The sequence below is a fragment of the Bufo bufo genome, chromosome 3, assembly GCF_905171765.1.
Source record: "Bufo bufo chromosome 3, aBufBuf1.1, whole genome shotgun sequence".
Classification (NCBI taxonomy): Eukaryota; Metazoa; Chordata; class Amphibia; order Anura; family Bufonidae; genus Bufo; species Bufo bufo.
The window spans coordinates 680,976,882-680,990,711 of record NC_053391.1 but is presented as its reverse complement, the minus strand read 5'-3'; the positions used below and the strand labels follow the sequence as shown (position 1 = coordinate 680,990,711).

Here is a 13,830-nt window from a genome sequence, read left to right as displayed (position 1 = left end):
GTATTATAGTAGTTATATTCTTGTACATAGGAGACAGTATTATAGTAGTTATATTCTTGTACATAGGAGACAGTATTATAGTAGTTATATTCTTGTACATAGGAGACAGTATTATAGTAGTTATATAATTGTACATAGAAGCAGTATTATAGTAGTTATATTCTTGTACATAGGACGCAGTATTATAGTAGTTATATTCTTGTAAATAGGAGCAGTATTATAGTAGTTATATTCTTGTACATAGGAGCAGTATTATAGTAGTTATAGTCTTGTACATAGGAGGTAGTATTATAGTAGTTATATTCTTGTACATAGGAGGCAGTATTATAGTAGTTATATTCTTGTACATAGGAGGCAGTATTATAGTAGTTATATAATTGTACATAGAAGCAGTATTATAGTAGTTATATTCTTGTACATAGGACGCAGTATTATAGTAGTTATATTCTTGTACATAGAAGACAGTATTATAGTAGTTATATTCTTGTACATAGAAGACAGTATTATAGTAGTTATATTCTTGTACATAGGAGCAGTCTTATAGTAGTTATATTCTTGTACATAGGAGCAGTATTATAGTAGTTATATTCTTGTACATAGGAGCAGTATTATAGTAGTTATAGTCTTGTACATAGGAGCAGTATTATAGTAGTTATACTCTTGTACATAGGAGCAGTATTATAGTAGTTATATTCTTGTACATAGGAGGCAGTATTATAGTAGTTATATTCTTGTACACAGGAGCAGTATTATAGTAGTTATATTCTTGTACATAGGAGCAGTATTATAGTAGTTATATTCTTGTACATAGGAGGCAGTATTATAGTAGTTATATTCTTGTACATAGGAGCAGTATTATAGTAGTTATATTCTTGTACATAGGAGCAGTATTATAGAAGTTACCATAAATGGCTGTGCGCCTCAGTCACGCTCCGGCCCCGCCCACTTAATTAATAAAGTGGGCGTGGCTGGAGCGGGACTTAGTGAGCCTGCCCACTCTGTGCATGGCGAGTACTGCTTACAGATAAATGATTACTGCAAGTTTAGCAAAGCAGCACTGCTAGGGGCTGCTGTATACACTTTATATGTGATGGCTGCTATGACTAGGGCCCAATGTTATGGGGTCAGATCCCCCCATAACAGAGTCATCCACAGATCCCCTATAAGTGTCCTCCACAGATCCCCCGTAACAGTGTGCCATCCACAGTCCCCCCCCCCCCCCCCCCCCCGCGCGTCCCCCCCATTAGTTCAAAAGCACACCATTTGGTTCAAAATATTTTATTTTCTTCATTTCCTTCTAAAAGACCTAGGTGCGTCTTATCAGGTGCGTCTTATAAAGCGAAAAATACGGTATATTTGTATCCACAGCTGCAAAATTAACCATTAGTTCCTTACATAGGCAATATCAGCTTCTGACATGGAAGCCCGGTTGGCTTGCGGTCTGGTAAAGGGCCATGCTTATGCTGTCACAGACGTTCGCAAGGTGCGACTGGGTCACGGATTGCTTGCGTTCTTTAAGTCTGAAAAGCTAGATATGATCAGGATGCGCAATCCATGGGGAGAGCGAGAATGGAATGGACCCTGGAGTGACAGGTAATCTTGTATATGGTTGCATAGTATTAGCATTAACCACAAAAACAAGGTTTAGCCTTAAAGAGGTTTTCTGGAATTTTACAATTCATGGCCTATCCATAGTATAGGCCAGGGATGCTCAACCTGTGGCCCTCCAGCTGTTGTAAAACTACAACTCCCACCATGCCCTGCTTCCCTCTGGGAAAGCTGGGAGTTGTAGTTTTACAACAGCTGGAGGGCGGCAGGTTGAGCATGCCTGGTATAGGATATCAGTATGTGATTGGCGAGGGTTTGGCACCGAGCACCCCTGTTGATCAGCTGTTCTGCAGTAGCTCCACCGATAGAAGTTTGTGATGAAACTACACAGCTCCGTCCATTGTGTAGAGGACAGGGCTGGTAACTGTAGTGTTCACTTGACCCTTTTGTAAATTAACCATTCCTAAAGCTTCAAAACTAGAAAGTATTTAGAATTCCCCCAGTCAATGTTTCAAAACCTCTTTTTCCAGGAATGCACATTTTTAGCAGTGAACATTTGTAAGCTGGACAGGGTGTGTGGGAATATAGGTTGACTACCCTTATGTGTATAAGGCTTATGTTCTCCTATACTACTAGTATACTTCTCTTCTATTTTCCTTAGTTCTGAGGAATGGCAGAAAGTAAGCAAAAGTGAAAGAGAGAAGCTGGGTGTAACGGTGGAGGATGATGGAGAATTTTGGTAAGTCCTCTCCTGCGCCATCAATCAAGATATCCTCATGGAGCTTGATAGATCTTTGGGGGGTTTATTCAGTGCTGCCAAGTTTACCAACCATCACGTTTACTCTGTTCTAGGATGACTTTTGAAGATTTTTGCAAGTATTTCACAGACATCATTATGTGCCGACTTATAAACACCTCCCATTTGAGCATTCACAAGACGTGGGAAGAGGTGGTATTGCGGGGGGCTTGGATAAAGCATGATGATCCATTTCAGAATCGGTCAGGTGGCTGCCTTAATAACAAGACCACCTATCTCCAAAACCCACAGGTGAGATCAGCAGTCACTCCAGAGCTGTACTCGGTATTCTGCCGTGTAGTCGCTGTGTACATACATCACATTACATATCCTGTACTGATCCTGAGTTACATCCTGTATTATACTCCAGAGCTGTACTCACTATTCTGCTGTTGCAGTCACTGTGTACATACATTACATTACTTATCCTGTACTGATCCTGAGTTACATCCTGTATTATACTCCAGAGCTGCACTCCCTATTCTGCTGGTGCAGTCATTGTGTACATACATTACTTATCCTGTACTGATCCTGAGTTACATCCTGTATTATACTCCAGAGCTGCACTCACTATTCTGCTGGTGCAGTCACTGTGTACATACATTACATTACATTACTTATCCTGTACTGATCCTGAGTTACATCCTGTATTATACCCCAGAGCTGCACTCACTATTCTGCTGGTGCAGTCACTGTGCACATACATTACATTACTTATCCTGTACTGATCCTGAGTTACATCCTGTATTATACTCCAGAGCTGCACTCACTATTCTGCTGGTGCAGTCACTGTGCACATACATTACATTACTTATCCTGTACTGATCCTGAGTTACATCCTGTATTATACTCCAGAGCTGCACTCACTATTCTGCTGGTGAAGTCCCTGTGTACATACATTACATTACTTATCCTTTATTACGACATTTCCCAGAATACAATTAAACAAATCAGGCTGTGGAGATACTGAATAAGCTCCTGAATTCTGGGAATCTTTGCCTCTGAAGCCTGCATAATTTTGAGTGCGGCAGAGAAGTGTTTTACCTCAATTAGATGAATAACTGTTTTGGTCCTGAGAACGAGCCCTGCACCTGTTCAATTTGTTTCCATTTTGTTACAGCAAGCAAATATTTAAGTGGAGGGGAATTCAAACACAATTCCAGTATTATTCTATAAAATGCTGCAGCATCAGTTATATTGTAACTGCAAATCCATTTCCTCCCTGGGCTGCTGATACATGTAGTTCTACGAAGGGTTGGCAGTGGCGGTTTGTGATTCTGTGCCTGATCTCTGTATTCTCTCCTTCTCCAGTTTGTGTTTGATGTGAAGAAACCAGAAGATGAGATTCTCATTTGCCTTCAGCAAAAAAACCAAACGGGACACCAGAAGGAGGGCAAAGCGGAGAATCTGGCCATAGGATTCGAAGTCACGCGGTGAGACAGGGTTAATAATAATCATGGGATATTGGACGCTTGGCATGTTTTAACCCTTTTTGGACCTCTGCCGTATTTAACCACTTCCCGCTACGGCTAACGCCGAAGGCGCCATTGCTAACGGCGCTCCCAGGCTACACTAACGCCGATTGGCGTCATCTCGCGTGAGCGGACGTTCTGAATGGAGCCTTACAGGGGGGTGATCAATGACAGGGGGGTGATCACCCCATATAGATTCCCTGATCACCCCCCTGTCATTGATCACCCTCTTGTAAGGCTCCATTCAGATGTCCGTATGTGTTTTGCGGATCCGATCCGTGGATCCGTAAAAATCATACGGACGTCTGAATGGAGCCTTACAGGGGGGTGATCAATGACAGGGGGGGTGATCACCCCATATAGACTCCCTGATCACCCCCTGTCATTGATCACCCCCCTGTCATTGATCACCCCCCCTGTAAGGCTCCATTTCAGATGTCCGTATGTGTTTTGGCGGATCCGATCCGTGGATCCGTAAAAAAACATACGGACGTCTGAATGGAGCACTTACAGGGGGTGATCAATGACAGGGGGGTGATCACCCCATATAGACTCCCTGATCACCCCCCCCTGTCATTGATCCCCCCCCCTGTCATTGATCACCCCCCTGTCATTGATCACCCCCCTGTAAGGCTCCATTCAGATGTCCGTATGTGTTTTGCGGATCCGATCCATCTATCCGTGGATCCGTAAAAAACATACGGACGTCTGAATGGAGCCTTATAGGGGGGTGATCAATGACAGGGGGGTGATCACCCCATATAGACTCCCTGATCACCCCCCTGTCATTGATCACCCCCCCTGTCATTGATATTGTAAGGCTCCATTTAGACATTCTTTTTGCCAAGTAGCGGAAATTTATTTTTTATTTTTTTCTCACAAAGTCTCCCTTTCCGCTAACTTGTGTCAAAAAATAAAATCTCACATGAACTCACCATACCCCCTCACGGAATCCAAATGCGTAAAATTTTTTAGACATTTATATACCAGACTTCTTCTCACGCTTTGGGGCCCCTAAAATGCCTGGGCAGTATAAGATACCCACATGTGACCCCATTTCGGAAAGTAGACAGGGCAGTATAAATACCCCAAAATGGGGTCACTTGTGGGGTAGTTATACTGCCTGGCATTCTAGGGGCCCTAATGTTTGATAAGTAGCTTTGAAATCAAAATGTGTAAAAATGGCCGGTGAAATCCGAAAGGTGCTCTTTGGAATGTGGGCCCCTTTGCCCACTCTAGGCTGCAAAAAAGTGTCACACATGTGGTAATTGCCGTACTCAGGAGAAGTTGGGCAATGTGTTTTGGGGTGTCATTTACATATACCCATGCTGGGTGAGATAAATATCTTGGTCAAATGCCAACTTTGAATAAAAAAAATGGGAAAAGTTGTCTTTTGCCAAGATATTTCTCTCACCCAGCATGGGTATATGTAAAATGACACCCCAAAAAAACATTGCCCAACTTCTCCTGATTACGGCAATACCACATTGTGACACTTTTTTGCAGCCTAGGTGGGCAAACGGGCCCACTGTCACTACCAGAGCTTTGGGACGTTCTCACAGCTTGTTTCTCCACCCCCTGTGCCCCTTCCACTAATTGTAGGGGTTACAGTGGGTCATTAGTCTTAGGCACGTGGGCATGCCTCGTTCCGCCATTGGGATCCGGGCGGCATGTGCTTTTAGCGAGAATAGGAGAGCGTTGAGGGTTGGACAGGGGTCACCCTTTATCCTCCCTAGTTCTGGGTCCAGTCAGTAGCTCTGTACTGTGTATTACTATTGTTTGCTCACAAACAGCCGTGACATTATAATCCACCAAAACCGTGCTTTTTTGACATGGATCCGCTTTCTGACCCTGTTTGACCGCAATGCAGGGTCTTTCTTTGGAAGTAGCGGATCTCCGTCATCTATGACTCAGCTTCATGCATTGGGCCCTGCTCCGGATCATGGAGTCTGTTGCGAGCCAAAGGTTCACTTCCGGAGACGTTCTCCGGGGCAGTGAGAATTTTGTTCGGTTCAGAGAGCATGCAAACTCCATTTTTGCTTGTGTCCTCACTCTTCTGGTAATCCAGAGCGAGGGTGAGGATTTGTCATTTCCCTGCTCAGGGGTAATGCTCAGACTTGGGCTCTTTTGTCGCTGCCATCAGGGGATCCCTCCCTTCGATCCGTGGAGGGATTTTTTGTGGCCCTGGGGCAGATTTATGATGACCCCGGATCATGTTGCTCTGGCCCCGAATCTAACTACGTGTTTTATGCCAGAACAAACGGTCTGCGGAGCTTATTGTTCTGAATTTCGGAGATGGGCAGCTGATTCGGGTTGGAATGATGCTGCACTCCGGAGTCAGTTCTGTCATGGTCTCTCGGAGAGATTAAAAGATGCGTTTGCTTTCCATGAGAGACCAACGTCCTTAGAGTCTGCCATGTCACTGGCGGTACGCCTTGACAGGCGTCTAAGAGAAAGAAACGAGACCTCTCTGTCCAGCCATTGTCAGTCTAGGGGCAGTGGTGCGGACTCATTCGGTGTGCAGGGGCCTCATCCTGTCTCGCTCCCCTCTGAGGAGGAGCCCATGCAGCTGGGTCGACTTGCCCCTGATAGAGGAGGATTTAGTCCTCAGAGTATGGTGTGTTTTTGTTGTGGGGGCATAGGTCATTTTGTTTGTCCGTCTAGGAGATTCTTGAACCGTACTAAGAGCGATAATAAGAGAAAAATCTCAAAAGGTGAATCATCAAGTTCTGCTTCATCTGCTACTTTGGGCAAAGTTGATGTAGGATTTGATGCTTTTCCTCTGACCTGCAGTTCCCGTTTTCTCCTGTCTGCCAGGGTGGCGCTAGAGAGCAAAGTCATTTCTTGTGAGATTTTTGTCGATAGTGGAGCGGCCGTCAATCTTATTGACACTCAATTTGTAGCCATGCATGGTTTTCAGGTTTGCACATTAGATAAAGATATACCTGTTTTTGCTATTGACTCTGCTCCACTCTCACAGAGATCTCTGAAGGGCATTGTTCACAATATCCGGCTAGCTGTAGGTGACACTCATGTGGAGGATATATCTTGTTTTGTCCTTAACGGATTGCCGTCTCCTCTAGTTTTGGGGTTACCCTGGCTCACTAGACATAACCCCACTATTGATTGGCAAGGAAGGCAAATAAATGAGTGGAGTGATTTTTGTAGAGAGAATTGTCTCACAGCGACTTTTGCAGAGGTGTCTACTAAAACGGTGCCATCATTTCTCTCTGATTTCTCGGACGTGTTTTCCGAGAGCGGTGTTCAGGAGCTACCTCCTCACCGGGAGTTTGACTGTCCCATTAACCTCATTCCCGGCGCCAAGCTGCCAAAAGCTCGCCTCTACAATCTCTCACAACCGGAAAGAATCGCAATGTGAACCTATATCTCCGAGAGTCTCGAAAAAAAGGGGCATATTCGTCCCTCAAAGTCACCTGTGGCCGCGGGTTTTAAGAAAGATGGCTCTCTGAGACCTTGCCTAGATTTTAGGGAACTGAACGTATCACGATTCGCGATCCCTATCCCCTTCCTTGATCCCGGACCTCTTCAATCAAATTGTTGGGGCCAAGGTTGTTTTCCAAATTGGATTTGAGAGGCGCGTACAACTGGTCAGGGTCAGAGAGGGGGTATGAATGGAAAACGGCCTTTAATACCCCTGACGGGCATTTCGAGAATCTCGTTATGCCATTTCGGCCTGATGAATGCTCCGGCCGTCTTTCAGCATTTTGTTAATAGTCATTTTCTACCATTTTAATGGGAAGAAGGAAATTTGTATTGGTGTATCTTGATGATATTTTGATTTTTTTCCCCTGATGTTCAAGACCCATCAGGATCTTCTTTTTTCAGGTTCTGCAGATTCTGCGGGAAAATAAATTGTACGCCAAGCTGGAGAAATGTCTTTTTATGGTATCGGAGATTCAATTTCTGGGTTTTTCTCTCTCTGCTTCTGGTTTTCGCATGGATCCGGAGAAGGTCCGTGCTGTACTTGAGTGGGAGCTTCCTGAGATCTGAAGGCATTGATGTGCTTTCTGGGTTTTGGAACTATTACAGAAAGTTCATTTTGAATTATTCCTCTGTTGTCAAACCCCTCACTGTCATGACAAAAAGGGGGCGGATTTTTCCTCTTGGTCGGAGGAGGCGCTTACAGCCTTTTCTAAGATTAAAGAGAATTTTGCGTCTGCTCCCGTCTTGGTGCATCCCGATGTTTCCTTACCTTTTATTGTTGAGTGGATGCTTCCGAGGTGGGTGTGGGTGCGGTTTTGTCCCAGGGCCCTTCCCCCTGCCAAGTGGCGACCCTGTGCCTTTTTCTCTAAAAAACTCTCCCCAGCAGAGAGAAACTATGATGTGGGAGATAGGGAGTTGTTGGCCATCAAGTTGGCTTTCGAGGAATGGCGCCATTGGTTGGAGGGGGCCAGGCACCCTATCACCGTTTTTACGACCATAAGATCTGGCATACTTGGAGTCGGCCAGGCGTATGAATCCGAGACAGGCAGATGGTCTCTGTTCTTCTCCAGATTCAATTTTGTTGTTACATTCCGACTGGGATCAAAATGTGAAGGTGATGCTCTCTCTCACTGTTTTCCGGGAGGAGGAAACTTGAGGACCCGGGTCCCATTTTGGCGGAGGGGAGTAGTTGTTTCTGCTCTATATTCCGATTTGGAGGCCGAGGTCCAGGCTGCCCAGACTGAGACACCTGCCCGTTGTCCTTCTGGGAAGTTGTTCGTGCCTCCTGAGCTACGTCACAAACTCTTTAAGGAGCATCATGATACGGTTCTTGCTGGTCACCCGGGAGTAGAGCTACGGTGGATCTCATCTTGCTCGGAGATTTTGGTGGCCGGCTCTTCGTAAGTCGGTGGAGGGTTTTGTGGCTGCTTGTGAGACGTTGCGCTCGCGCTAAGGTCCCTCGTTCACGGCCTCCAGGTTCCCTTCTCCCGTTACCCATTCCTTCCCGTCCTTGGACACACCTGTCCATGGACTTTATCAGGATCTTCCTCGTTCCTCGGGGAAGTCGGTGATCCTGGTGGTGTTGGACCGTTTTAGCAAGATGGCTCATTTCGTACCTTTCCCTGGTTTACCCAATGCTAAACGTTGGCGCAAGCTTTTGTCGACCATATTGTTAAATTGCACGGCATTCCCTCTGATATTGTTTCCGATAGAGGCACGCAGTTTGTGTCCAGGTTCTGGAAGGCTTTCTGTTCTCGCCTGGGGGTTCGGCTGTCCTTCTCTTCTGCTTTTCATCCGCAGTCGAATGGTCAGACTGAGCGCCTCAATCAGAATCTGGAGACATATTTGCGCTGTTTGTGGCAGAGAACCAGGAGGATTGGTGTTCATTTCTCCCTCTTGCTGAGTTTGCTACTGAACAACCGTCGTCAGGAATCTTCTGATAAGTCACCTTTCTTTGGTGCATATGGGTTCCATCCGCAGTTTGGGACATTCTCGGGAGGGGCTCTTTCTGGTTTACTGAGGAGGAGAGATTTTCCTCGTCTTTGTCTACCATTTGGCAAAAGATTCAGAGTAATCTTAAAAAGATGAGTGAGAGGTATAGGCGTGTGGCTGATAAGAGACGTGTGCCTGGTCCGGACCTGAATGTGGGTGATCTGGTGTGGTTGTCTACTAGAAACATAAGTTGAAGGTTCCTCTGGAAATTGGGTCCCAAGTTTATTGGGCCTTATAAAATCTTGTCAGTCATTCAATCCTGTTGCCTTCCGTCTTGATCTTCCACGGGTTTGGAAGATACATAATGTATTTCACAGATCTCTCTTAAAACCTATGTCCAGCCCACGGTACCCTCCTCTTTGCCTCCTCCTCCGATTTTGGTTGATGGCAATCTGGAGTTTGAGGTTTCCAGAATTGTGGACTCTCGCATTGTCCGCGGTTCTCTCTCAGTACCTCGTTCATTGGAAGGGTTATGGTCCTGAGGAGAGGATGTGGGTTCCGGGTGTCGGACATTTAAAGGCCACTCGCCTCATCAGGGCATTTCATAGGGCTCATCCTGAGAAGGTGGGTCTGGGTGTCCGGAGTCCACCCGTAAGAGGGGGGGGTCGGTACTGTCACTACCAGAGCTTTGGGACGTTCTCACAGCTCTGTTTCTCCACCCCTGTGATGATGTCACTACTAGAGCTGGGAGGAGTTCTCACTACTCTGTTTACTTTTGGTTTCTTTTACCACAGCTGTTCTTCATGTGTTTGATTTCCCTCTCTTTATATCACCCCTCCTCCTATGATAGGATGTGGATTATAGGTCTCACTTCAGTTGTAGCTCTTGCTTTAGTTTCTTCACTTGTGGCTATCAGTTCACTGGACCTGTGTTCTGCTGCAGCTTAGCTCTCCGGATATTGCCAGCCTGTCCTTGGATCCGTCTTCTCTGCGGCTGCAACACCTCCAGCTAAGTCTGCAGACATTTGTTGTGTTCCTGTTTATTTCTGACTGGATCTGAGGTGGCCACGGTTCCCTCCATATACTGAGTAGGCACTGGTGGCCGTGCCCCTTCCACTATTGTAGGGGTTACAGTGGTCATTAGTCTTAGGCACGTGGGCGCATGCCTCGTTCCGCCATTGGGATCGGGCATGTGCTTTAGCAGAATAGGGAGAGCGTTGAGGGTTGGACAGGGGTCACCCTTTATCCTCCCCTAGTTCTGGGTCCAGTCAGTAGCTCTGTACTGTGTATTACTATTGTTGCTCACAAACAGCCGTTACACCCACATTCCAAAGAGCACCTTTCGGATTTCACCGGCCATTTTTTACACATTTTGATTTCAAACTACTTTGCACGCATTTGGGCCTCTAAAATGCCAGGGCAGTATAACTAGCCCACAAGTGACCCCATTTTGGAAAGAAGACACCCCAAGGTATTTCGTGATGGGCATAGTGAGTTCATGGAAGTTTTTATTTTTTGTCACAAGTTAGTGGTATATGAGACTTTGTAGAAAAAAAAAAAATAAATCATCATTTTCCGCTAACTTGTGACAAAAAATAAAAAAGTTCTATGAACTCACTATGCCCATCAGCGAATACCTTAGGGTGTCTACTTTCCGAAATGGGGGTCATTTGTGGGGTGTTTGTACTGTCTGGCCATTGTAGAACATTGTCAGGAAACATGACAGCGTGCTCAGAAAGTCAGAGATGCTTCAAAAGCGGAGGAAATTCACATTTTTGTACCCTAGTTTGTAAACGCTATAACTTTTACCAAAGCATTTTTTTTTTTTTACCCCAAAACATTTTTTTTATATCAAAGACATGTAGAACAATTAAATTTAGAGAAAAATTTATATATGGATGTCGTTTTTTTTTGCAAAATGTTACAACTGAAAGTGAAAAAATGTCATTTTTTTGCAAAAAAAATCGGTTAAATTTCGATTAATAACAAAAAAAAAGTAAAATGTCAGCAGCAATGAAATACCACCAAATGAAAGCTCTATTAGTGAGAAGAAAAGGAGGTAAAATTCATTTGGGTGGTAAGTTGCATGACCGAGCAATAAACCGCTAAAGTTGTGGAGTGCCGATTTGTAAAAAAGGGCCTGGTCACTAGGGGGGTATAAACCTGTGGTCCTTAAGTGGTTAAAAATGGCAACCGCTCGCAAGTGCCGCAGGCGCCGGGTTTCTGCTATTTTCAACAGCAGACACCTGGGGGTAATATAAGATTTAACCTCTCAGGTGTCGTGGCCGATTGTGACTGTGGCAGCTGAAGTGGCATTTCCCATGAGCGCTGCACTCCTATGGCCCAAGCGGCTTCCCCGTTCTCTGAGATCAGAGAAGCTGTTCATTGCTGTTGGTAGCCTGAAGCCTGCTGGATGTTTACCAAAAGTATATTCCTGTGGAGGCCTGCAGGTGGCAGGAATATATTGAATCTCCTATAGGCTGCATTCTTAAAAGGCTTTTCCAGGATTTTCTAACTGTTTAACTATCCTCAGGATTATTATCAGGAAGGAGGCGGCGCACAGGCACATCCTGACACTGGATAACGTCAGGACGTTAAGCGCTTTCTGGGCACTGTGGCATGCACCTTCTCCGAGTTCTAGCGCCCCCCACCACGGCAATGCACGCAGTGAAAATTGGGTGCATTGTCCGGATGTGCTTCCCTAGAATTCGGAAGAGGCACAAACCAATACATGAAGTCCAGAGCTGCGGTGGTGAGTGTGCCTGCAGAGGCTCTAAGCGGGGGCCTCATGGAAGCCGCGCAGCTTAAAAGGAACACTGCCTGTGAGCGCCGCTGGGCACAGCGCCACACATTGTATAGTGGCTGTTCTTGGTATCGCAGCTCAACCCCATTCACTGATGAACGTGTCGTCAGTGGCCTAGGAAAAGCTGTGAGAAGGCTGTGGCAGTGCGAGTGCCGCTGCCTTCTCAAACAGCTGATCGGCAGGGGTCCTGGGTGTCGGACCCCCACCGATCAGATACTGATGACCGGTCCAGAGGACAGATCATCAGCTTTAGGCCTCATGCACACGACCGTTGTGTGCATCCGTGGCTGTTGTGCCGTTTTCCGTTTTTTTTTTGCGGACCCATTGACTTTCAATGGGTCCGTGGAAAAATCGGAAAATGCACCGTTTTGCATCCGTGATCCGTGTTTCCTGTCCGTCAAAAAAATAGCTTTTTCAGAGCTGAGTTTTCACTTCGTGAAAACTCAAATCCGACAGTATATTCTAACACAGAGGCGTTCCCATAGTGATGGGGACGCTTCTAGTTAGAATATACTGAGAACTGTGTACATGACTGCCCCCTGCTGCCTGGCAGCACCCGATCTCTTACAGGGGGCTGTGATCCGCACAATTAACCCCTCAGGTGCTGCACCTGAAGGGGTTAATTGTGCATATCATAGCCCCCTATAAGAGATCAGGGGCTGCCAGGCAGCAGGGGGCAGACCCCCCTCCCTCCCCAGTTTTAATTTCATTGGTGGCCAGTGCGGCCCCGCCCCCCCTCTATTGTATTATTTTCATTGGTGGCACAGTGTGCGGCCTCTCCCCCTCTATTGTATTATTTTTATTGGTGGCACAGTGTGCCGCCCCCCCCCCCCCCCTCTATTGTATTAATATCATTGGTGGCCAGTGTGCGGCCTCCCCTCTCCCCCGCCCTTCCCCCCCCCCATCATTGGTGGCAGCGGAGAGTTAGAAGCATTATACTTACCTGCTGCGCTGTCTGTGACCGGCCGGGAGCTCCTCCTACTGGTAAGTGACAGATCATTAAGCAATGCGCCGCACAGACCTGTCACTTACCAGTAGGAGGAGCTCCCGGCCGGTCACAGACATCGCAGGTAAGTATGATGCTTCTAACTCTCCGCTGCCACCAATGATCGGGAAGGGGGGGGTGGGGGAGAGGGGAGGCCGCACACTGGCCACCAATGATATTAATACAATAGAGGGGGAGGGGCGGGGGGGCCGCACACTGTGCCACCAATGAAAATAATACAATAGAGGGGGGGCGTGGCCGCACTGGCCACCAATGAAATTAAAACTGGGGAGGGAGGGGGGTCTGATCTCTTATAGGGGGTCTGATCTCTTATAGGGGGCTATGATATGCACAATTAACCCCTTCAGGTGCAGCACCTGAGGGGTTAATTGTGCGGATCACAGCCCCCTGTAAGAGATCGGGTGCTGCCAGGCAGCAGGGGGCAGTCATGTACACAGTTCTCAGTATATTCTAACTTGAAGCGTCCCATCACCATGGGAACGCCTCTGTGTTAGAATATACTGTCGGATCTGAGTTTTACAATCTAACTCAAATCCGATGGTATATTCTAACATAGAGGCGTTCCCATGGTGATGGGGACGCTTCAAGTTAAAATATACCATCGGATTGGAGAAAACTCCAGATCCTATGGTATATTAACTCCTGACTTTACATTGAAAGTCAATGGGGGACGGATCCGTTTTGAAATTTGCACCATATTGTGTCAACGTCAAACGGATCCGTCCCCATTGCCTTGCATGTAATTCAGACGGATCCGTTTGGCTCCGCACGGCCAGGCGGACACCAAAACGACTGTTTTTTTCATGTCCGTGGAATCCTCCAAAAATCAA

General features: G+C 46.4%; 1 protein-coding gene across 1 annotated transcript in view; it reads left to right on the top strand.

Moving 5' to 3' along the window:
- CAPN5 (calpain 5) overlaps positions 1-13,830 on the top strand; it is a 96,975-nt gene that overhangs the window by 73,168 nt on the left and 9,977 nt on the right. Inside the window, 4 exon segments of the mRNA XM_040426431.1 lie at positions 1,400-1,593; positions 2,210-2,287; positions 2,401-2,596; positions 3,656-3,787. Of these exon segments, the coding sequence (XP_040282365.1) occupies positions 1,400-1,593; positions 2,210-2,287; positions 2,401-2,596; positions 3,656-3,787 (600 nt within the window).